The sequence below is a fragment of the Ziziphus jujuba genome, chromosome 3 (assembly GCF_031755915.1).
Source record: "Ziziphus jujuba cultivar Dongzao chromosome 3, ASM3175591v1".
Classification (NCBI taxonomy): domain Eukaryota; kingdom Viridiplantae; phylum Streptophyta; class Magnoliopsida; order Rosales; family Rhamnaceae; genus Ziziphus; species Ziziphus jujuba.
In genome coordinates this window covers 34,275,242-34,302,500 of record NC_083381.1, presented here as the reverse complement: position 1 = coordinate 34,302,500, position 27,259 = coordinate 34,275,242, and the positions used below count along the sequence as shown (strand labels likewise).

Below are 27,259 nucleotides of genomic sequence, written 5' to 3'. Positions count from 1 at the left end.
CAAAAACATTTGGTATTTTTGTGGAGCTTTAAGAATTTTTTTTACCATCTGTTATTTTTTTGGGACTTTGAAATTTTTTTTAACCATTTGGTATTTTTTTTTTAAGCCCTCTAAAAAAAAAAGTTTTTTTTAACCATATGGTATTTTCATAGTGCTCTCAAAAAGTTTTTTACCATCTAATATTTTTTTGAATAACTGGTTCTGTTTTTTTCTGGGATATTGAAAGTTTTTTAAATATTTGGTATTTTTCTTTGGTACTCAAAAAAATTTTTTAACCATCTATTATTTTTTTCGTGCGCTCAGAATTTTTAGAACATCTATTACTTTGATCATACTCTTAGAAATTTTTTTGAACATATAGTATTTTTTATCATACTCTTGGAGTTTATTTTTATCATTTGATAGTTTTTTGGTTTTTCGAATTTTTTTTATGTCTAGTATTTTTTTGGAGCTCTTAAAATTTTTATTGTGATCACAGAATTTTTTCACCATTTGATTTTTTTTTTTTTTTTTTTTTGGGCTCTCAGATTTTTCTTAACACCTGATTTTTTTTGGGCTCTCAAAATTTTTTTTGAACTTCTAGTATTTTTTTAGGCGCTCAAAATTCTTTTTAAATATTTGGTATTTGTTTTCGTTTTGATTCACAGTTTTTTTAATATTTGATTTTTTTTCGAACTCTCAGATTTTTTTTTTTTTTTGAGTTTTTAAATGGAAAATCTGAAAAATAAATTAAAAAATTAGATCTGGGGTCAAATGCGCTGCATATGAGCCCTCTTTGACAGTTTCTGTTAATTTTCAAGGAATGAGATTAGTTTGTAAAAATGTTAAAACAGGAGTATTATTATGACAAAATCAATTTCCAAAACAAAATTATATGATTTTAGAAGATACCAAAATACAAGTACCTTTAAAATAGTATATACTAATAATTATAAAACAAATGGTAAAAGAATTTAATTTTTTATTCGTGCTTTTTAAGTCATTTTATCATGCTACTTAGAATACAGAAAATATTTTGGATGGAAGTTAATTTTTAAAAGGCATTCTTGAAGTGTTTGAAACCTTTGGTATATATAATTTGAATTGGGGGTAAATTTTAGTGAATGTAAGTGATATTATCCCTTATTATTTTTATTACTATTATGCAAATAAACTAACAAAACAAATTATGTAATTGGTCTTGGATCTCAATTCTAGTAAAATACTTGTATTTTATGATTTTGCACTCCGTAGTTAGTTTTCGCTTTCTTTTATATTATACTTATTATTGATATGATTATATATATTCATCTTATATATTACAGATTTATTGTTTGCTTGCTATTTTGTGAAATTTATTCATTGCAAATGATGCATTATTAATTGATACCACTTTTAAAATATTTCAATGAAATCTTTTAAAGTTTAACTTGTTTCGTAATTTTTTAAAATGTCTATTGATGTTTTTGTCAATTTACCCTTGATAGTTATAACGAAATTTTCATCCTCCAGACATAGAAAATAATTTTGGAAGTATGTAAATATGGAAGATATCTACATATCACAATATGTGTAAAACTATTTTTCATTTAAAAATAATAATAATAATATCACAATATGTGTAAAACTATTGTTCATTTAAAAATAATAATAATAATAATAATAATAATACTTTATTCATTTGATGGGATGTGGCATTTAATTATGGACAGGGACACAATTACTCAAAGCAGAGGCTTGGCAGTTAAATATCACGGCTTAGCTTATCGATTCAAGGTCCCTTTCGCTGACAAAGAGTCCATGAAAGCCGTAAGGCACGCGGCGGGGGAGCTTGACGGTGGCCACAATGTCAAGTTTAGGAGACTTGGCGTCCATGACTAAGAAGTTGGATTCTCCTGATCTCTCATCGTGAACAAAGGACACCAGGAAGCCATCATCCTCCTCCTCCTCGTGATGACGGTCTCTGGGCACAAAAAAAGGCTCGCCTCCGTAGCACCCCTGCCCATACATCCTCCTGGCAACGGTGCAGTCAACCCGCTGCCGATCCCCTCTCGACACGTCCAGCTTTACCACACCCGATATCTTGGGCATCGGATCGCCGACTGCTGCGTACACGTACTTGTTCTTCTTTCCCACGTAGGACTGGTTTATGACGGCAAAGTCCAAATTGCTTGCCGAGATTGGACATCTCGAAACGATCCCGGTCTTGAGATCGATCCTCACTTTCTCTACCAAGGCATGGACCAGCTCCATTCTTTCCAAGGTGTGCTCTACGGACAGAATGTTGGGTGCCACCATCACCACGGCGTCGCCGTCGTCTTCATCCCACGCATTGATTGCATGTATGATGTTGAATCCCGGCACATCGAACCACCTAATCTCCGACTCATCTTTTGCATAGCGAGGGATGATTCCGAGCCTGGGAACTTTGGATGGGTCGGTTCCCACGGGAGATCCTCCGGCGATCATTTCCATCGGATTCATGCCTATTTGGATGTCCGCGAAGATGGCGTACTTTTTGGTGATTGCGAAGTCGTGGAGGAAAGATGGGCGGAGCATGGAGAATATGGGAACGTCAGGGAGTTTGTTCCCATCGGCATCGAAGCGGAAATACGTGAGAAATGGAGGCATGGGTCCGTATCGGAATGCAAAGGCTTCGCCAGTGTCGGGATCTACCTTGGGGTGGGCCGTCATGCTCATGAAGAGCTTGCCGTCGAAACCCTGGCGGCCAAGAGTTTGGATGTCTCCGTTGGATGTCAAGCGCACGGAATAAGGGAGGTCGGACTCCCCCAGAGCATAGAGACGGTTCCCGAACAAAGCCAGGCTGGTGTTGGCCAGCCCAATGCCGTTGGTTGGGTTGTACTGACCCGTGAAAATGCGGGCAGCCGAGAGAGCACCGCGAGTGGCGGAGGCAGTGAGGCCGTTGAAGCCGGAGAAGACATTGGGAAGGAGCGGAAAGCCAGCGTCCCTCTCCATACAGTATTTATATGTCTTGACGAAGCGGCTGCAGAGGGTGGCTTTTCCTTTGGAGATGCGGATGGCGTGAAGCATGCCGTCGCCGTCGAAGAGATGGTAAGGGCCCCGGGGGAGAAACTGAGGGTTGGGACCGTTGCGAATGTAGGCACCATCCAGGCATGAGGGTAGAGATCCTTGGATAACCTCACACTCCGTTGGTGGAAGCTCGTCGTGAATTGGAGCGAAGTTACTGGAGAGAACGTGTCTTGGGTCGACCGAAGGTCGTAGAGGAGGGTCTATGAAATTGTTGACAACGTCGTCAAAAGCATTCAAGATTACCGCGGATAGTGACGGCGGGGACACTGAAAATATCGAGGGAGTATTGATATTTGTTCTACTTGTAGGCGGTATTGGTGATTTCTTTGATAAAACTGGCCGCCGCCGCCGCTGCTGCTCGGATTGTGGATGATTGGAATTTTTTTGGGTGGTTGTGGTGGTGGTGGTGGTGTTGCCGGTGGGTTTTTCTTCAGTTGTTCTAACCGAGGTTGAGGTTGAGGTTGAGGTTGCATTGAAGATGGGAGCATAATTATAATGACTAGTAGAAGGAGGAGGACGAGAAGAGGGTGAGAGATTTTGGGTGGGAAAAGCGGAGATCGGGAAGGACGAAGAGAAAGCATCCATATTGTTAATTGCTTGGGGTCCAAAGTTGATACTCAAACTCTCACCTTATAACAGACGCAAACACATGACTTTGGCCTGCCTATTTCATGGCAAATGTCATATCAGCTTTAATAATTATAGAGCAGGCTGAGCCGAGGGAATCAGTGAGCCTGCCATACAACACTCATCCAGTTATATTTTTTCGGCCAGACAAAAAACCACCACTAATTATCCAATTATCCTGCTGTAGTACCTTCTTGTTTTGTCTCCTGGCAAATCTTGGCCACCTATTCTCTTGAAAATATCGGATTGTGGGACAGCAGGTTTGATAGCCTTTGGAAGCTTTTATTCTTTCTTCCTTTTACTCACTGACAACAACGTAACACGCCATACAACATTTAAAGGCTTTGCTTGTAGGAAACAAATTCACGAGTATTCTTCCAATGAAATTAACAACTTAACTTGATAACTTAACAGATTCTTTTTTCTCGTTTTGGTAAATAGAAAGCCAAACAATAGAGTTCTCTACTGCTAAAAGTTAGTACTTCTGTATATCATTGCTTCTTTTTCTTTTTTTTTCTTTTTGTTTTTTGGTCAGCTGAAACTTCTATAATATAATAAATATGTATTTAACTAATTATAATTTCAACGTAATATTATTTGTGAAGAATATCAAGTTTAATTACAAATATGAATACCAATAGCGCTATGATATCTACTCAATTTAACTTGACAACTCTTGCAGCTGTTTTTCTTTTCTGGCAGATATTAGGTTGGCTGGTAATAAGTTGAATAAACAATGACCACCGGTGGCACTTTCAGTACTATATATAATTCTATATTAAATATATATATATATGTATATATCACATATTCCTTTAAATCAGAATAAATGAGATACCAGACGTCCACTTTATAGTGGAGATTTTTTTGACAAATAGCACGTTACAAATTAAAAATTAAAAAACAGCATAAATTTTTATTTTGTTAACAAATAACTATTATGAGATAAAAATGTCCTCCACTAAAATTGAAAAACAACATATCATCATTATTTTGATTTTCTTTTTGCCCCTTTCCCACATATTTCGGCAGCTTATTTTCCGAACCCTAATATTGTTCATTTTCTTTTTTTCTTTTATTCTCTTATTCTTTTTCTCTGTCAAACGTTTTTCTCATTTTTTAAGTTAAACTAAGATAAGAAATTTCCTTTTTTTCTTTCTCTTAAAGCTCAAAGTTATAGTCAATGAATTTTGATTTTTAAAAATATTTTTTTACATAGATATATATTAAATTAGTTTATAAGTTGTTATATTTAGATTTAAAAGTACTTAAATTATATATGATATGAAAAAATGAAAAGAAAAATTTTGTAAATATATAAATTCACTAAATTAGTAAAACCATAAAAAATTGGATAAAAAATATGAAATTTCACCATTTTGGTTTGCCGATTTCCGCTATATTTCTGCAGTTTTACATCAATTTTCCAATGATTTGCCTTTTTTGCTAATTTTTCAACTCTTTTCCACCGATTTTCCTTTGTTTCCATAAACAGTGACCACAGCTGGCACTGTCAGTACTATATATAATTATATATATATATATATATATATATATAGATCACATATTCTCTTAAATCAGATTAAATAAGATGCTGGACGTCCACCTTATTGAGGACCACTTGTTTTTGTTTTTTGTGTTTTGTGTTTTCTTTTTTTTTTTTTTTTTTTTTTTTTTTTGGGTAAATATTTTAGCGGCCCGCTTTGTCTAGAACCGTACGCATGAGGCTCTATTTACCGTAAAACTATGCATGACGAAAGTAAACTACTATTGAAGGGATTTTTATATGTATGTGTATTCAAATGGTAATTGAAGACAACATGGTTTGACCCACGTGAAACCCAGTGCTCTCTTCGATTTTTTTTTTTTTTTTTAATTTCATAGAAAAACCTTTTAGATTTATCTTGATTACTGTTATATTATATATATTTTAAAATCATTATTTAACTGTTAAAGTTTATAATTATGTTTTTACAATATTATTTAATTATAAAATATAAAATTTTAATATTTATATAATATTCAATTATAAAAATTAACTAATAAAAGCAATAAATAGAATTATTTTAATATATATTCAAAATTAAATTATTTTAAACGAATGATTTTGATATATTTTCATTAAAATTTATTAACATCTTAATTAAATATTTCTTATATAAATTCTTTTAAAATCTATATTAAATATATACTCTTAGACTTCTAAATTATTTTAAAATCTTGTAGATTTTAAATTGAATACTTGGTAATTATTCACTGCTGAGGAAGTAAATTTTATCTCCTAAAAAATTAATTGACATAAATATTTTTGAATATCTTCGACAATGGCTAGAAAGGTCCATGGTATGTTGGGGTCCTGCATATTTGGACTACAAATTAATTCTTGAAAGTCGCCTTCAAATATAATCTTTTATGTGAACATTTGTAATAAAAAAAAAACAAATGAATTTAAGATTAATTAATTAATTAGCTAGGAGGATTTGTCAATGATAATACTAAAGCAAATTATATAGTAGAGAGAATATAAACAATTGTTAAAGTATCTCCAATGAATTTATGAATTATTAAATTTTGTTTATCATATAAGAAATGCAGGCATTCATTCAAAAAATATTCTCCAATAGCTTTGTCTATTAACTTTTCAAGCTGGTATGGTGAACAATAAAATAAACACAACAATCTATTTTCGAAAGATCTATTAAATAGTATAACTCATCAAAATAATCCTAATTAAGATATTTTTTTTTAGAGGGAAAAAGAAAGTAAATAATCCATTATCATTTGTTATTACTTTTTAAGGAGATAATATATAAAAACTGCATTAGTTAATTGAAATTTAGACATATTATAGAAATGATTTTTAAGTTAAATTTATATCAAGTAAATATTTATACTATATAAAATAAAAACCCTTCCAATTTTTGTACCTCATAAATAGAAATCTAGAGACCTAACTCATGTTGAAAAATAGAAAAAGAGAAAAGAAATTATTTTAGCAAAATGGCATGTATTTCAATTGATAAGTCATTTATGCCCAGAAGTAAGGAAGTTATAGATTTGAGATATAGGATGGAAAGAAAAATAGTGATTAAGTGGTTATTTATGTAACACCCCGTCCCAAAATACAACAGAAATTTTCCAACTTTGACCGAGGTTGACCGCTGACAATTGACTTTGACCGTTGACCGTTGACCGAAGGTGTCAAAAGTTGATTTTTTGACTCGAATGGAATCCTAGGTTGATTGAGATACCGTTACGAAGTACACGTTAGCACGAGTTCATAAACTAATAGCACGTCGAAAACGGAGCTACGATTTGAAAGTTATGGGTAAAACAAGTCGACATTCAAATTGTCCAAAAGGTGCCGGAAGTTGACTTTTTATGGTTGTAGAATTTTGCTTTGACTTCTGTATGGTTGTAAAGTGCTCGTCGATACGAGTTCATAGACTAGTGGCACGCTTAAATAGGACATCTGGTTAAAAAGTTATGGACGTGTGAAATTTTCCTACTACCGTTTAATATATCTTACTTAAGTGAACAGTGATGCCACATGTTGACATTTGAGAAGTCCACGTGGGTGAACAGTGTCACCCACGGTGACTTTTATTTTGGCAAAACGAGGGGAAGGAGAGAGAAAGAGAGAGAGAGAGAGAGAAAACCACCGGCCGCCGGAGTTACGAATTTTTTCGGCCCATATCTTGCCACATGCGCCAGCCAAGTAGGAGCGCCTCTCCATTCCCGGCCAACCCCCAAAATTTCATGGTCAATCGACCGGCGAAGCGCCCGGATCGGGGCTTTTTCCGACGGCGGCGCCGATTTCTTCAACCGCCGAGATCTCCACATTCCGACCTCCATTCTTGTCACAGCCAGTCCCGTTGAGACCCTCTCCCTTCGATCTACAAAACCCCCAAAAATCTCAGCCACCAGCCACCGCACGAGCCGCCGGCAGCAACGGTTGCCAGTGACGGCGACAGCTCGCCGAAGAAATCACTATTACGGCGAGTACCCAGTTGCACCGCCGGTCTCTCCCCACTAATTTCGACCCCCTGAACCCAGATCCAGTGTCCTTTTCGTCCAATTCGTGACGGTTTGGGAGAATCGAGGCTCTAAAGGCCGAAAGCTTTCTGGCAAGATTCCGGCCACCTCGGGTCCGATCTCCGGGAAGTAAAACCGGATTCGTAATCCTCGTCACTCAAGCTTCGATTTGATATATTAGTCGTCAATTTTGGTTAACATTTGTGTTTAACCCCCCGGGTATCGAGTATTATTTACCCGAATAAATTATTAATTTGTTTGACTGTGTGTGAATTGTTGTTGTAGGAGCACATGTGCGTCGTGGAATTGATCCCATGGAGGATCTTAGGTTAATTGCGTGCTCCAGGTGAGTGACCCACCTTTAAAACTATTTTGGGGTGATTAATTATATTTATTTGGTGTTAATTTGATATCTAGAATTATGCTTATGTGGTGGAATTTAAAAATAATTGTGGAAAAAATATTATTTTATATGTACGTATATGTTTATTGATGCTAAATGAAAATTTGGTTATTAATGGATTTTTTGATTATTATTATGATTTAATTATATTTATCACACATGAGCAAGGTGGTCATTTAATTAATTATATTTGGATTTTAATATTGTTTTTGGGCATGATTGGTTTAAATATTTCAAGGAAATTATTGGTTTAAATTGGTGGATTCAAATTTTATAATTATGCCCGTGGAATATTAATTGATGGACCTTGTGATACGAGAAAAATTATTTGTATATTGTTATCGGTGGTTTTGTACTGGAAATGTTAAAGAAAAATGTGGGAGGTTGAATTTGAAAATGGTATAATTCCCACGGTGAATTTTGAAAAATTGGTACTTTAATAATAAATTTAATAATTGGTTTTAAAACGCACTCATACAGTATTGGTGTTCTGTACTGTATATGTGATTAGCGCGCAAGTTATAATGTCTCCCGTGAGTTGTCATTGGACTGAGGGCAGGCAAGTTTGATATTGGCCATAGCTACCCCCCTCCATAGCCGGGATGACGGTTTCAGCAGCGCGCAAGTTATAATGTGACCCACCGTATGCAAGTTTCTCTCTTTAACCCCCCCCCCCCCACCCGCGCCACCAATCGGTGCTCGAGACGCTGGGTATCGGAGGGCATCACTGGTATATGGTGTGGTGCATCAAGTATAAATTTTCAGATGGAAATTTCAAACCCTAAAGTATTCTAAAATTATTTATTATATTTTATTACATTTTATTTATATTTGGATTATTTAATCATTATTTATTAAATTAACGATTCCTTGATTTTGGGCATACGACCAATTGGGTTTTGTGAAAATGTTTTAAAAGGGGAACATTTCCAACGGAGTAAATAGTGAGGGTTTTGAGAGAAAATATTACTTTCAAATGATTATTATTTATTTATTTATTTAATTGTTTGGTATTGAGTAATTAAATTCCTCTTATTGTTAATATTAAAAGTGTACAGTAGATAGGGTCACTCACTGAGATGATTAGCATCTCATATTTTTAAATTCCGTTCCCTTAGGTGCAAGGGGTGGTAGACGTTCTTCCGGAGCAAACCAAATCTCCGTCGCTGTCACAGTTCGAGAAGTTACCTTTGTCTTCACTTGTTGTATAATTTCTATACTTAATAGTACTTCATGAAGCTCTGTATACTGTCTCGGACATTTATATATTAATTATGCACAGGATTACTGTTATTCATTTGGAGTGCTGTAAATTTGTAGAATCAAATTGTAGTATTGTGGGAGAAATAAGGGGATGAATACAAAAGTGTGTTTTCAGTGCAGGAAATTTGTGGTAAGTCCAACCCTTAGGGGAGGTTCTGCTGGATTTTCCATTGGAGGGTCCGGTAGGGTTTTCCTGGGATTAGGGCTTGTCTAGGGTTCCAGTGAGAAATTTTGGACGGGTCCTGACAATTTATTTATTTAGAAGAATGACTAATTAGTTGAGAGTACAAGTAATATAAAGTGGGCACATAAAAAATTAAAAAAAGAAAAGAAGAACAAGTTTCGTTTAAATCTTTCAAGTTTTGCTATAATTATACTTAGATTTTATATTTTTGAAAAATAATTATTAACATTCATTCAGTTTTCAATATATAGTGAAATAATTGTATTTATTACTTTTATTAGTTAATTTTTTTAATTGAATACCATATAAATATTAAAATTTAATATTTTATAATTGAATAATATTGTAAAAATATAATTATAAATCCATAAATTTTTTTAAAATCTATAATTCTTTTTAAATTCATTAAATTATAAATTGAATATACCTTCCTAAAGCAATGGATTCAGTTGCTAAAGATATTAAAAATAAAATCCTTTTTCAAGGCTAGGATAATAATTTGCCTTATGAGTTTTGATCTATTTTGGAGAGTTATTTACATTGATGCAATGCTTTCTTTCTTAATGGATATTCCTTTTCTTTTTTCTTTTTTCCTTTTTTTCTTTTTTTGGTTCAGAAAACAGCGATAGTTTTATTAGAGTAGAGAATACATCAGCCTAAATCAAAATTCAAGATTTTTATACAAAAGCCGAAGGCAACCTAACATCCTAACCACGAAACAGTAAGTTATTCCTAATGAACTAGCTAGACAATCATTAGGCTTGTTTAATTCTCTTGGAACAAACAAGAAATCCACAAAATTAAACTGATGTATATATCCCCGTGTGTCACCTATAATGATAGCAAAAGTTCATTGTAGATTCGCATCTTTTATAGTAACAGTGCTCGTAAGCTCTTTCGAGTTACCTTCAAATATGACATTCCTCCACTCTCACTCCACAACCCACGTACAAGCATAAAAAAGAGCCATACATTCTGCTATTAGAGAAGAATCACATGGAATCAATCTATGCATGTAATAGTCTAGACGTCCATTAGAATTACGAACTACACATCCAGTACCAACTTCAATAGTACATTCCACATAAGAACCACCCACATTAATTTTTAGATTAGCAAAAGTAGATGGCACGCATGATGATTCTCGTTGGACAGATTGTGGTACTGCTACTCCATTATGCAAATTTGAATTGCATCCATTTTATGCTTTTTATATTCTAACCATAAACCATAAGAAGTATTTAATGTGAGAATCAAATTAGGCTGTTTACCCCTCATGAACAAACTTATTCCTTCCTTTCCCAATTTCCTAACAAATATAAGCAGCTAAAGCAAGGAAATCCACATGAACATTAGTAGCTCCTGCTCGACTTTCCATCTCCAAGAGAAAATCCATTGATGTACATTATAGAACTTGTATCATGAAAATGCCAATTTAAAATGCTTCCCAACTAAACAAGCTTTGTCCATTCACAAAACCATAGTAAGTGAACCATAGATGCAACATCTCGCTTGCAAATTGGACATAATTCATCCTCTACAATGTGATGAATTGCTATATTGAAATTGGCAGGCAATATATCAGACACAACATGTGACATGAAGGAGATGCCCTTAGGATGTGCCTTTAAAGACCATAAATATTTGGGATATTGCCAGCTATGCATCCTGAACTTTGTCGGGTTGATACATTGTACCCTAAACTTTTTTTTCCTAATATTATGCACCTTAAACTTCCTTTTCCCTTGCACCATTGGTTTTTCTGTCAAAAATGCTTAACGAAATGATCACGTCTTGTGCACGTGATCATCAAATGAGGATAGATCAGGTCATTTTGTTGTTTTCATATTAGAAATTATGGCTTAAAAAATAGAGTTTTAACGCCAATTTTGCAAGAGATATTGCATTTAAAGTGCCTCTATTTTTCTCTGCCCTAAAAAAAAGACCAGGAATTGTGAAGAGACAGCCATGAAAGGATACAATTAGAATGGTATATGTGCTTATAGGGCATTTCTTGAGCTTCGGTTCCCAATTCAAAAGCTTCTTTGCACACGGCACAGTACGATTCATTTGAGACGTGAGAATCGTCAATCTCAATCGTCAGTATCAACTAGATCGCAGTTTTGGATGTCAATGGCTGCTTGCACCATCCGATATCGTTGATTTCGATAAGAGAAAGCTGCTTTAAAAGTCGATTGAATCCAGATCCCAATAGAAATTCTGATATGCTCAGCGACAAAGGTCTCAAATCCAATTCAGACCGTCGTCGTAATAGATATTTAACCCATGTCCCTCTGAATCGCCATCGTCGTTAGCTCCATCCAATGATGATTCGCAAAGCACGATCATCAAGTTGAAAGGAGAACGGTCACTACCATGTCTTTCATATGAACAGAGCTTCCCTTTCCATTCAACAAACCATCAGAACCAAAATTTGCAATTAAAAAATATATATATTTATTGGATGGATTTTCAAGAAGTCTTCTCTACGAAAAGAAAAATCATCTTCATACGAATAAGAGAGAAAAAAAAAAGATAAGGGTGGTGTTTAGGAGATAAGAAAATTAAGAAATTAGGACTTTTCTTGGAAAAAAATTTGGACAAAACTCCAAGAAACTTTTCTTTTTCTTCTGCTTTTTTCTTATTTTTTATTTTTTATAAGTTTTCTTTTTAATTTTTATTATTTTCTTAATTTATACAAGAAAGGTCAAATTTTCCATTTGGAAAGGGGTTTTGAAGGAACCTGAGAACAAAAAAATGATCTGATCTACCCTCACTTGATGATCAAGTGTGCAGCATGTGATCATTCCATTAAGCATTTTTAATAGAAAAACCAACGGTGTAAGGGAAAAGGAAGTTTGAGATGCATAATGCCAGAAATAAAAAATAAATAAAAAAAAATTTAGGGTGCAATATGTCAACCACGATAAAGTTTGAGATGCATAGCTGCCAATATCCCTGTATATTTCCATGCTAAAGTATCTAGATGAGTCTTATCATCATTTTGTGTAAGCAAGTTACACCACTTCTTGATTAAATGATTATAACATGTCTTAGCTGTAAACTTACCATTCTCTTCCATGGCCAAATAAGTTGGTAAGGCACATCCCTTTTACTAATAGGTATTGCCATGATTTTTTATACAAGTCCATTTAGGAAAATTTCACAAAGCAGCCATTTATTCCATGTTCACTAAGATATGTAGATTAAGTCTGAAATAATAGATAGACTTGGAACTTGGTAAACAAACAAGTCATCATCCTCAAATACCCAATTGTCATCCCCGATTGATATCTACCTTCCCATGCCCATGAAAATTGAGAAATAATTTGCTTGCCTTCATAAATACTACTCCAACAAAGCAAGCTTGAACTTGATAGCTTAGCATAAAAGAAAAATTCATTGTTTGAAAATAAATTCCCTTCAAAACACAAACCCATAAAGTTGCAGAAGTTTGGTGCATCCTCCAAGCTTGTTTTGGAAGCATGGATAAATTAAAAATCAATCTCATTCGCTCATCTAACATCTGCCTATTTAACTGATCTTTTCGAAGCCACGCCACACCTTTTTTACCTTTACATTTGCCTATTAAAATTGATTTATACAAGAAGTTATATCCTTACATAAACCAATTGGCAACTTAATAGTCGACATTTCAAAGCTTGGAATTGCCTAAGCAACAGCTTTTAGTAAGACCTTTACCTACTTTTGTCACAAAATTATTCTACCACCCTACAACTCTTATCTTAATAGTCTACAATATCATCCAACTGTTGTTGTTTTTATTAGGAAACACTCCTCTTCCACACTTCAAGTGATTCACACGACCAAATCTTGATATACTTTCCTTGTACATTGCTTGTAAATCTCCATTAATGGAGGACCAAAATTCTAGTTACCTTTTATTCTTTTTTTTGTAAATATATATACACATATATATATATATATATATATCAATAAAATATCAGTAGCTAGATAACTTTCTCTGGCTCCCAAACTCTTTGTGCATATTGAATCTCTTTATGGTATCATAGCAATATTAGCTCCAATGAGTCCTTTTCGATCCCTCATTTTTTTTTTTTTTAAATGGCACTTACTAGTTCCATCTCTACCAATAATCAAACACCAGTATCTTCTGTTCCTATCAATTCTATGGAACAACTTGCACTAATCTCTTTCAATGCTTCTCAACTTCCTATAAAACTAACCAACAACAATTATCCCTCATGAAAAGCCCAAATTGATGCTCTTTTATTTAAATACAACCAGATTGGTCACTTAGATGGCACTAATCCTTGTCCTTCTCCTCTCTTGATTGAGAATAATAACTCTGTCCCAAATCTAGAATATATCTTCTGGATGCGCTCGGATACACTTCTTGGCCTAAATGAACAACTTACTGTCATCAACCGTGGCACTCAACTAGTAAATGACTATCTTGCCAAAATTAGAGGCCTTGCTATGAATTAGCCTTAATTGGCTCTCTTGTTGGGAATGATGATCTTGTTACCTATTGACTCAATGGCATAGGGACTGAGTTCAAAGAGATGGCTGCAACAGTCCGTGCTCATGATGAGATTATTAGTTTTGAGGAACTCCATGACAAACTAATTGAGTATGATAACTTTCTTAAATATGAGGAAGTCAGATCTGGTGTTATGCCTTTCACTGTCAATTCCACTCATACTTCTAAGTCACAGACCGATAATTACCGACCTAGGCATGGGTATCAAAATCATGGACCGAATAGCACCTTCAAGGGCTACTCCAATGGCCCGAAACCTTCAACCAATGGTCAAAATTCTAGTAGTCCACAATTTGGAAAACACCCTGTTATCTGCCAATTTTGCTTCAGGCCTAGTCACACTACAAGACAATGCTACTCAACCAAGAAAATTCTTCTCCAAAGGAATCCCACAGTCAATCACACAACCACTTATAACAGTGCCCACTTTTCTCTAAATTGGCTTGTTAATTCTACCGCTTCCCATCATGTGACATCATCTCTTGATGCACTCTCCCTTCATCACCCATACAATGGTCCCGATGACATTGTAATTGGTGATCGCACCGGACTTTCCATCACTCACATGGGTTCCTCAACTCTTTCCACTCCTCACATTTCCTTTTCTCTTTCTAATTTTTGGTGTGTACATCCCATTCAAAGAAATTTAATTTCTGTTCCTTAGTGTTGCAAGACTAATAATGCTTCCATTGAATTTTTTCCATCATCCTTTGTTGTGAAGGATCTAGCTACGGGGGCACACCTACTTGAAGGAAAGAGCAAGAATAATGTCTATGAATGGCCATCCATAACCAAGACTACTTTGCAACCAAAGCTTGCTTGTGTCAGCATTTCAACTTCTTCCCTTCAGTGGCATGCTTGGCTTGGTCATCCCTCCTCTAAAATTCTACAGTTTGTCTTGTCTTAAAATAATCTTCCTGTTACATCCTGTCAATCTGCCTTTACATTTTGTGATTCCTGTCAATGTAATAAAAGTCATAAGCTATCTTTTGGCACTTCATCTGTCAAGAGTCATGGTCCTCTAGATTTAGTTTACATAGATGTATAGGGTCCCTCTCCAATATGGTCTATGGATGGTTTTTCTTACTACATTTTGTTTGTGGATCATTTTACCAAATATTCATGGCTCTTTCTTATGAGAAATAAATATGATGTCTTTTCTTTATTTTCCAAATTTAAATCTGTGGTCGAAAAATTTTTCAAGCACCCACTGTTACCATTTATTCAGATAGCGGAGGCAAATATAAAGGTCTCAAATCTTTTCTTGAATCCCAAGGGATTCAACAATTAATCTCTCCACCTTATACCCCATAATATGTGGCTTCCGCTGAACATCGTCATCACCACATCATTCAAACTGACTTAACTCTCCTACATCAAGCTTCTTTACCTTTATCATTATGGACATTTGTCGTTCAAACAGCTGTGTACCTTATAAACCGGCTTCCCACCTCCATTCTTTTACATAAATCTCCATATCATATGCTCCTTTATAAGCCTCTAAATTACACCAAACTATGTGTTTTCAACTACCTTTGCTATCCTTGGCTCTGACCATATACTAACCATAAACTACAAGCACGATCCAAGCTTTGTATATTTCTCGGTTATTCTAATCTTCATAATGCTTATATTTGTTTAGAGCCAAGAACTCATAAAAATTTTTACTCTCGTCATGTTCAATTATTTGAAACTACCTTTTCTTCTCTACAAACTTTTCATGCATCTGACCAAATCACCTCCTCAACTTACTCTTCTTGGGCCTGGGCCTCATCTTCCTTCCAACCACCTACTATGGGCCCCCTCTTCCCAAAACATAATGTATCCTCTACTCCTCCATCTCATATCTTATCCTCCCCGATCCCACCTACTGTTACTTCACCTCCTCCATTGTGCCCTCTCACTCCTTCCTTTCCTTCTCATTCTGAGTTAGCAACCAGGTCTTCCTTACCTTCCTCTTCCACCATGTCCAATTCTTCTTCTTCTTCTCCAAATTCGTCATCTTCCTCCCCATTCCATCCTACTCCCTCTCCTTCCATTTCTACATCCACTTTTTCTCCTTCAATTCCGACTGTTGCAGGTTCTCATATGGCTAACCATTTCATAGCTGCACCTCTGTCTTCCTTGAATGACATTACACCCGTGGTTGCATCTTCACCTGTCTCACCACCTTAAACCCATCGCACTCACCCTGTGGTCACACATTCACAAAACAATGTTTTCAAACCTAAACAGGTTCATGTTGCCACCAACCATCCTCTTCCTTTACCACTTAAACCAACCTCCGTCTCTTAAGCACTAAAAGAACTATTGTGGAGGGAGGCTATGTGTGATGAAGTGAATGCCTTACTGCGCCATGGCATGTGGGACCTTGTTCCTCGCCAACCAACTCAGAACCTTATGTGTAACACCCCGTCCCAAAGTACAACGGAAAATTTTCAACTTTGACTGAGGTTGACCGTTGACCATTAACCGTTGATCGAAGGGGTCAAAAGTTGACTTTTTGACTCGGATGAAATTCTAGGTTGACTGAGGTACCATTATGAAATACACGTTGGCACGAGTTTGTAGACTAGCTGCACCTCTGTCTTCCTTGAATGACATTACACCCGTGGTTGCATCTTCACCTGTCTCACCACCTTAAACCCATCGCACTCACCCTGTGGTCACACATTCACAAAACAATGTTTTCAAACCTAAACAGGTTCATGTTGCCACCAACCATCCTCTTCCTTTACCACTTAAACCAACCTCCGTCTCTTAAGCACTAAAAGAACTATTGTGGAGGGAGGCTATGTGTGATGAAGTGAATGCCTTACTGCGCCATGGCATGTGGGACCTTGTTCCTCGCCAACCAACTCAGAACCTTATGTGTAACACCCCGTCCCAAAGTACAACGGAAAATTTTCAACTTTGACTGAGGTTGACCGTTGACCATTAACCGTTGATCGAAGGGGTCAAAAGTTGACTTTTTGACTCGGATGAAATTCTAGGTTGACAGAGGTACCATTATGAAATACACGTTGGCACGAGTTTGTAGACTAGCTGCACCTCTGTCTTCCTTGAATGACATTACACCCGTGGTTGCATCTTCACCTGTCTCACCACCTTAAACCCATCGCACTCACCCTGTGGTCACACATTCACAAAACAATGTTTTCAAACCTAAACAGGTTCATGTTGCCACCAACCATCCTCTTCCTTTACCACTTAAACCAACCTCCGTCTCTTAAGCACTAAAAGAACTATTGTGGAGGGAGGCTATGTGTGATGAAGTGAATGCCTTACTGCGCCATGGCATGTGGGACCTTGTTCCTCGCCAACCAACTCAGAACCTTATGTGTAACACCCCGTCCCAAAGTACAACGGAAAATTTTCAACTTTGACTGAGGTTGACCGTTGACCATTAACCGTTGATCGAATGGGTCAAAAGTTGACTTTTTGACTCGGATGAAATTCTAGGTTGACTGAGGTACCATTATGAAATACACGTTGGCACGAGTTTGTAGACTAGTAGCACGTTGAAAACGGAACTACGGTTTGAAAGATATGAGCAAAACAAGATTGGAGTCCAAACTGTTCAAGGATGCCAAAGTTGACTTTTTATTTATAGGGAAATGAGCTTTGACTCATACATGGTTGTGAAGTGCTCATCGATACGAGTCCACAAACTAGTGGCACGCCTGATTTGGACATCCCGTTAAAAAGTTATGGACCTGCAAAGTTTTAAAATACCGTATTATTTTAATATTATTTTTAAACGTGTGACTTAATAAATGTGACCATGTGTCACCATGATGAGATGCCACATGTCAACCATGCTTAATACCATATTATTTTATTATTGTTATTTTATATAATAATATTATTTTTAATATTATTTAATTATTTTATTTTATTTTCTTTTTCTTTTTCTTTTCTTTTTTCTTTTTTTTCCTTCCTCCACGTGGGAAAAAGACCCAACCCCCCCCTCCCCCCCGAATTCGTTCTTCTTCTTCTCCCTCCTTCTTCTTCCTTTCCTTTCCTTTTCTTCCTCTCGGGCCCTTGCCGTTTCTTAAATTCTAGCCACCACCTTGCTACACGCGCTGGCCAGACAGGAGCGGGGGACGGAGGCGAGCTCGACCACAAAATTTTACGGCCACTAGTCGCCGGACGCGCCCAGATCGGGCCGGAGAAGCCCGACGGCTGAAATTTTCTCTCTCTTCTTTTCTTGTGCTTTCTGGCCAACCCAGCTCGACCCATACCTCTATCCCACCATTTTCACCCCTCTGAGTCCATTTCCGTGATTAGATTGCCCAAAACCCCCGCCATTTGAGAGATCTCTCAAGTTCAAGTTCGGTCGGTACTTCTCAAGCAAATTTTGACCACCACCGGTAGAATTGGGATCAATGGAAGCCGGTAATGTGATCCTCATTCCACAAGCTTCGATTCGGTATATTACTCGTCAATTTTGGTTAACGATTGTGTTAGTCCCCCCCGGGTACCGGGTATTATTTACCCGAATAAAATATTAATTTATTTGAGATGTGTAATATTGTTGTTCTAGGAGCAAGTGTATGTCGTAGAATTGATCCCATGGAGGATCTTGGATTAATTGCGTGCTCGAGGTGAGTGACCCACCTTCAAATTAATTTTGGGAATTAAATTTGTGAATATTTTGTGTGAATTGAATATTTGAAATTGATATTTTATGTGCCAAATATTTAGTAAATTTATATTTGAAATTTTGATGCCAAAATTGAATGGAATTAAATATTTACGCACTATAATATATTTTGGTTTTAAGGAATTTGAGATTTTGGCAATTATTATCAAATTTTCATTGTTGAAATATTTGATAAATATGTTTTATGTATTTGATATTAAGAGAATTTCCATATAAATTGTATTGCTAATTTATAATGTTTTTAATATATGTTTTGGTGCCAAAAGAATATATTTGGAAATTTAAAGAAATTGTGGGTTGATTTATTTTAATTATTGCTATGGTTATTAATTCTGAAAAATTATTTTTGGGTATAATATAATATATATGTGTTCGAATAAATTGGCTTATATACCATTGGATTGAATGTTTGGATTATGCATATAAAAATATTTGCCTTATTAAATATGAGTTGTCATTTTACGTAAGGTTTGACAATATATTAAATGGTTTTAAATTCTAATGGGTTCATAAGTGAACTTGGAGTAGTTAAATATTTGGTATTTAATTTGGGGTTTTAAATCATTTCGGTAATGATTTATTTGAGAAGCAAATGAAAAATTTTATGATTTTAAGCATGTTCAAATATTTTAAGAATTTTATGGGTTTAAAACTTGATTTATGGTGAATATATTTCACTGTGGTATTTCTGATTTTCGTATAAAACGACGATTTGAAAATTTTGAAATATTTAAACAAGCGGTTGAACTTGACAATTAAATTATGATTATGATACAGTAGGATACTGTATCGGTTATTTTTAATTAATGTACCATATAGTACCAGAGTTTGGTTCAGTATTATATTACAGTGTGCTAGGTTTACCACGGTGCCATGAGGTTGGTTTCATCCAACAATTATCTATTATTACCACGGACTGTGAGGTCGGGTTTATCCGACGGTTTATTATTATTACCACGGTACCGTGAGGTTGGTATCATCCAACGGTTTATTATTGCCATGGACTGTGAGGTTGGGTATGTCCTGACGATTATCTATTATTTCCACGACGCCATTCATATATTGAGGGTCGTGAGGTGGGTGTATCCTACGGTTTACAGATTGGTACATCGTATGGTACATTGTATATGTTGTATAAATTGTTGTTTTTATTATTTATTTAAATTTAAAGTTTTACACAAATTTTATGGAATTGTTATCGTAATTTTATTACCTATTCTCATTAATGTTTAAGAGTTATTCGTCTTGATTTTATCATTTAAATCGATTGATATCTTAAAATAAATTCTATTATATTTTTTTATCAATTGTTTTATATAGATGTTAAATTGATTTAAAATATTCCTTTGGTTATTTCCTTGATTTAAACAATAAATTTTATAATTTATATATTGGATTTATTTTTGTTCTTATTCCAAATTTCTTTAATATAAGTATTATTTATGATTTTATTTATGGTATCCAATGATGTCTTATTCTTTATTTCCATTATAAATTTGGATCCTTAAATTTTTGTATTTTATTCGAAATTTATTGACGAATTGTTTTCCTTGATTTTTGGGGTATAAAAGATTGGGTTTTACGAAAATGTTTTAAAAGGGGAACCTTTCCAACGGAGTGAATGGTGAGGGTTTTAAAAGGGAAACCTTTCCAACGGAGTGAATGGTGAGGGTTTTGAGAGAAATTATTATTTCTAATTAATTATTAATTATTTATTTATTTATTCTTAATTAATCAAGCATACTATAATTATCGTAGCTTTATAATTGTACAGTAGTTAGGGTCACTCACTGAGATGATTAGTATCTCATATTTTTTTAAATTCCATTCCCCTAGGTCCAGGTTGGGAGACGTTGATCGTCCGGGGCGAACTCGACGTCTCAGTTCATTGCCGAAAGTCCAAGAAGCATTTCTTTTTTCTTTTTTTTCCTCTCCATCTTGTATTACTTCTTTATCTGACATTATATTAATTCCACATTTATTTGTATAATGCTCTGTATACTGTAGTGGACATTTAGTTATTAATTATGCACTGATTCCTGTTATTCATTTGGGGTACTGCAAATTTGTGGAATTAATTGTAGTAATGTGGGAGGAGTAAGGGGATGTATATAGAAGTGTGTTTCTAGTGCAGAAAATTTGTGGTAAGTCCAACCCTTAGGGGAGGTTCTATCGGGTTTTCCATTGGAGGGTCCGATAGGGTTTCCTAAGGATCAGGGCTTGTCTAGGTTTTCGATGAGAAATTTTGGACGGATCCTAACATTATGGGTTGCAAGTGGGTATTTTGTGTGAAGCGACACCCAGATAGTCGAATAGATCATTTCAAAGCTCGCCTTATCGCTAAAGGCTTCCATCAAAGACCTGGTATCAACTACACCGACACCTTCAATTTAGTCATAAAACCCATTACGATATGGGTAATTCTATCCATTGATTTAACTCATGCATGGCCAATTTGATAACTCGATGTAAACAATGCCTTCTTACATGGGAATCTTGCTAAAAAGGTATTCATGCTTCAACCAACTATTTTCGCCGATGCATCATGACCCACTCATGTTTGCCGCCTTCGAAAGTCTTTGTATGGTCTAAAATAGGTCCCTCATGCTTGGTTTTCAGCCTTAAAGGATTTTCTCTCCTCTTGTGGTTTTGTTGCCTCACAATCTGACTCCTCTCTCTTCATTTTTAACAAGGATGGTGTTAGAACTTTCTTTTTAGTGTATATCGATGATTTGTTGGTCACACGTAATTCCAGCTCATTCATTGACAAGTTCATCCTTGATCTATCAAACGATTTTCCATTAAAGACTTGGGAGCTCTCCATTTTTTTTCTTGGAATTGAAGTTATTCCCACTCGTGATGGACTTTTCCTATCTCAACACAAATACATACGAGATCTTCCGGAATGGTTTCACTTATCTATGATTAAAGAAACTATCATTCCCATGTCCACATCTACAAAACTTGTCCTCCATGATGGTGCCCCACCCACGGATCCAACTCAGTACTAAAGTGTCATTAGTGCCATGCAATATCTCTCTTTAACCCACCTTGACATTGCCTTCTCAGTCAATAAGTGTGCCCAATATATGCTTGCTCCAACCTAAACCCACTGGACTGCTACCAAATAGTTACTTCGTTATCTCAAACATACAATTCATTATGGTCTCACCCTCCGTCGTAGCTCTTCTTTCAATCTTCTTGCTTACTCTGATGCAGATTAGGTAGTGAATCGTGATGATTATTCTTCAACATCTGCATATGTCATATATCTTGGCAACAACCTCGTCTCTTGGAGCTCTAAAAAGCAGTGCTCCATCGCTCATTCTTCCATTGAGGCTGAGTATCATGCTGTTGCACTCACTGCTTGTTAGGACCCATCCAAGATCCCTCACCGGAACCCTAGACAAGCCCTGATCCCAGACAAATCCTATCGGACCCTTTAATAGAAAATCCAACAGCATCTCCCCTAAGGGCTGGACTTACCACAAAATTCCCTGCACAAAAACACACTTCTATATGCACAACCTTATTCCTCCCACTTTACTATAATATAATTCCACAAATTTGCAGCATTTCAAATAAATAACAGGGAATCAATGCATAATTAATTAAATAACACATCCAACATAGTATACAAAGCATTAATAAAATTCTAAGTGTGATAGTTATTACAAACAGAGTAGAAAGAAATATTACATAATAAGGAATGAAGAAAAGAAGACTTCTTGGTCTTTCTGAAATGATCAAACTGTTGAGCTCACCCCGAAAAAACAATGTCTATCATCTAAGCCTAAGGGAATGAAATTTAAAAAAAATATGAGATGCTAATCATATCAGTGAGTGACCCAATCTACTACATAATGAGTATAACATAATAATAATTAACAATAAAATGAACTTGATTACTTAATAATAAATAAGTGGTTAGTAATAATAATTGAAAATAATTTTTCTCTCAAAACCCTCACAGTCACTCAGTTGGAAATGTTCATTTTTTAAAATATTTTCGCAAAATCCAATATTTTATACCCCAAGATTCAGAAAATAATTAGTCAAATAATTTACAAATAAAACACAACAAATTAAGAATCCAAATTTAGAATGGAAATAATAATAGAATGAAAATAAACTTTTATAACAATTACTAAAATATTAATAACATATCATAAATAAATGATACAAAATTATCAATAAAACTCATATTAAGACAATTCAGGAAATAATTAATTGATTAGAATAAATCAATTAAGTGAATAATTAAGTAAAGGAATAATTAAATCAAAATAAAACATCCATTTAAAATAAATGGTAAGAATAGTATAAAATGAAAGAAAATATAATATATTATAATTGATTTTAAAATACCAAAACAATTTGAATAATAAATTCGTAAAAAACATTTTCATAAAAATTGTGTAAACTTTTAAATTTAAATAAATAAATAATAATAAAACACCATTAAATACATTTTATTAAAAATAAGATTTTAAAATATTTCATATTTGAAAATCATGTCATGACAACCATTTGATGCACCCATTATATACCAGTGGCGCTGACGGTACCCAGCATCTCGAGCACCACCAGACAGGAGGTTAAAGAGAGAAACCGGCATATAGTCGCATGACGTCCCACCGCACCGTTGCTGATAGGCGTCCTGGCCATGTAGGAGGGTGGCTACGGCCGATATCAACTTGCCGATCCTCGGTCCAATGTCAACTACAAGACAAACCCATAAATCACCTGCGTGCTACTCACACCCACCTGCTCGCTAATTAGATCCATGTACACACTAATCATATCCACATATACAGAATACCAATACGTGTGTGGTGCATCTAAAAATTCGTAAATTATAAAAATCAATATTTGTGTAAAATATTACTGGGTTTATTTTATCCATTTAAACCCATAATTTTCCATATATCTCTTTTTAAAATCATCATCATAAATTCATCGCATAAATTCCATCAATTTGGCCATAATTAAATCAATGCGTAAATATTTTCTTCAACATAATTTTAAAACAATATTTTAATCCTCAAGGTCCAGTATAAATGGAATTCTGATAAATCACATAAAAATTCAAATTTTCACAAATTCGTATAAATGCATTTTTATTAATCAAAATAAACTCACAAATAAATTCCACAATAAATTAAATAATATTAAATTCACAATTCTTTTAAATATCAAATTTTCATAAAATCTAGATTTCCATAATTTGTCAAAAATCATATATTTCAAATTATTCAAATATTGGCATCAAAATTTAATTCGCAATTTATCAAATAATTAACATAAAATAAAACATTCAAATATTAAAATATAATGAAATATAATTAATTTGACACCCAAAATTAATTTTGAAGGTGGATCACTCACCTCGGGCACGCGTATCAATCAAGATCCTCCACAGGATCCGTCTCCTGACACACACGTGCTCCTAAAATAGCAATATTACACAAAATCGATTAAATTAATATTTTAGTCAAGTAACTCACAAACGGGCACCTGGGAAAGCGAACACAAACGACAACCAAAATTTACAAATTATATACCGAATCGAAGCTTGTGAAACGAAGATTACAGACATGGTCTTACTTTCATGAGATCGAACATGTGGTGACTGGAACCTCACCAGAAAGTTCTCAGTTTTTAGGCCTTCGATTCTTACAATCCGTTAAGAATTGGGGAAAAAGGAAATCAGATTTGAGTTCAGGGGGTCGAAATTAGTAGGAAAAGATGGGCGGTGTGACTGGAAACTCACCCGAAATCGATTTCCCGATGAGCCACCGTGGTCATCGAAACCTATCACTACCGGTGGCGCGTCCAGTGGCCACTGGTCATGATTTTTGGAGGAAAGGTAGATCGAAGGATGGGTGAATGGATGGGACTGGCGGTGAGGCAAACAGAGGCCGGGATAGGGAGAAATCTACTGTGGAAGATTTCGGCGCCGCCATCAGAAAATGCCCCGATTCGGGCGCGTCACAGGTCGGCTGGCAGTGGGATTTGGTGGGCTAGCCGGAAATGGAGGGGTGGTGAGGGTGGTCAGGCACATGTATGGAAAGGGTGTCCAGAAAATGGCAAATCAACGATGGCCAGTGGTGGTCTCTCCTCTCTCTCTCATCCACTTTTTCTTTCTTTTCCCCCTAGCCCGCATGTGTTTTGGCCAAAATAAAAGCCATCCATGGGTGATACTATTCACTCATGGGATTGGTTGAGAATATGACACATGGCACACACTGTTCACTCAATTAAAAAATATATTAAAATATTATAGTATTTGGAAAACTTTGTATGTCCATAACTTTTCAACGAAATATCCAAGTTAGACGTGCCACTAGTCTATGAACTCATATCGATGAATACTTCACAACCATACATGATTCAAATCAGGATGACACGTACTTCGCAAGGGTGCCTTGGTCAACGCAAAATTCCACATGAAACAAAAAGTCAAAATTTGACTCCTCTCCGTCAAAGGTAGTCAAATCCGGTCAACCTCAGTCAACATGAAGAAAATTCTAATGTTTTTCGGGACGGGATGTTACACTGCTACTAAACTCTCCTGGCTTCAAAATCTCATGTCTAATCTTCTTATTCCTTCTACCAAGCCTTCTCACCTACTTTGCGACAACTTGGCACCACTTACTTATGTGCCAACCCAGTTTTCCATTCCAAAATGAAGCATAGTACCATTGATTACGATTTTGTTCAAACCCAGGTTGCCACCAGTGACTTATCTATCTATCACGTTGCAACTCAAGAATAGATTGCCGATCTCTTAACCAAGCCTCTTTCCAAGCAACAGTTTACTTCTCTTCAGGCCTAGCTTGGTGTCTCCGATGGTGACAAAATCTTGTGGGGGCATATTAGAAAACACTCCTCTTCCACATTTCAAGGGATTCACATGACCAAATCTTAATATACTTTCCTTGTGCATTCCCTCTTGTACTTTTTCTTATGTAGAATATTTGTTAGTTGTATAGCGTGTAAATCTCCATTGATGGAGGATCCAAATTCTAGTTACCTTTTATTCTCTTTTTTGTGACTGTATGTATATATCAATAAAATATCAGTAGCTAGATAACTTTCTTTGGCTCTCAAACTCTCTGTGTATACTGAATCTCTTTATTTTTGACCTCCCCAATCTGTAGGTAATGCCAAATATTTTCCTCCTCCTTTCAAAATATTACAGTGAAATAAATCTCCCAATTTAGCTTGCTTTTTCTAACGTGTATTGCAAGTAAAAACAAAACCAGACTTTTGGAACTTTACCTCCTGACCATGTGCTTCACACTATAATTTGATACAATTTAGAAAGCAAGCACCCTCTGTGATATTGGCTCTCAAGGGAAGGAAAAAAAGAAAAAGAAAAAAGAAGACCATCATCAGCAGAGAAGAGATGGGAAAGCATCAGGTAATGATATGAAAGCTTAATTCCATTAAGAGATCCAAGCTTACTTTCCCGCAACGCCATTGAGACAATGAGTCAGCTGCCAAAATAAAATAAATAAATAAATAAAATAAATGAAAAAAGGCAAGATTTGAGACCTTTAAATGGTATAGTTATGTTGTTCCAATTTAAATGGAAACGTATAATTAGGAAGCCTAACATCAGAGAAAGAAAAGTATTGGCAGGTTTAATAACAAAAAAGGTTGTAGAATAGCCGCCCATTCCGTGTGACCGTTCTAATACTTGATACCATGTAAGATTCACTAAAGAGAATTAAGCATAATTAACGTCTTATGTATTGAACATGTAAATAATACAGTGTAGTATGCTTATCATGATTCTCGTATGTCTATCTGATATATATACCAGTATTAACAAAATGGCTAAGTACAATATCTAATATATGATTGACACAATAGGATGAGATATGAGCCTGTGTGGTTACGTGATGATTATCTTGGACTGTAGCTTGTCACACGTCAACACACTTATTGCTTAGTCAATTACAAATATATTGTATTTTAATGAAATAAGATATCAAATTTTACTAACCTTAAAATACAGCTAGTAATCATTTGAATCCTTTTACTTGTAAAAAAGAAAACAGTAGAAACAAAAGCAATGTTTAATAGGCACAATCATCCTTAATCTTTCTTTCTCAGGTTTTCCTAAACAAACAAGATTTTCCTAACAAACAATTGAATGGTCTCCACCCCACACTCTCGGTACCAATGTGTATCATATAATGATATATAATATCAAGCACTGTTAAAACCCTTCAGTTTTATAAATTGAAGTTAGGCGCAAGTCAAATGGCTTATTTCTTTTTTTTTTTTTCTGTTTTTTTTTTTTGACACACTCAAAAAAATTAATGATAATGATAATGATGATGATGATGATGACGACGATGAGTTAACTAAGCTCTCAATAAAAATATGTCCTTTAGTCCAATAGAAGAATTAAAGTATTACAAAGAATATATCTAAAGACTTCACTACAAAAATTAGTAATTAAATTAGTCTCATTATTAGTATAAATAAATCTTCTAAATAATTCACATAATT

General features: G+C 35.1%; 1 protein-coding gene across 1 annotated transcript; it reads right to left on the bottom strand.

Annotated features, from left to right (window-relative positions):
- Positions 1–1,630: 1,630 nt before the first annotated feature.
- On the bottom strand, positions 1,631–3,838 carry LOC107409395 (probable carotenoid cleavage dioxygenase 4, chloroplastic). The gene has a single exon (XM_016016828.4). It carries the CDS (start codon positions 3,613–3,615, stop codon positions 1,738–1,740), a length of 1,878 nt encoding a protein of 625 aa, XP_015872314.3. The 5' UTR covers positions 3,616–3,838; the 3' UTR covers positions 1,631–1,737.
- Between the last annotated feature and the right edge of the window lie 23,421 nt (positions 3,839–27,259).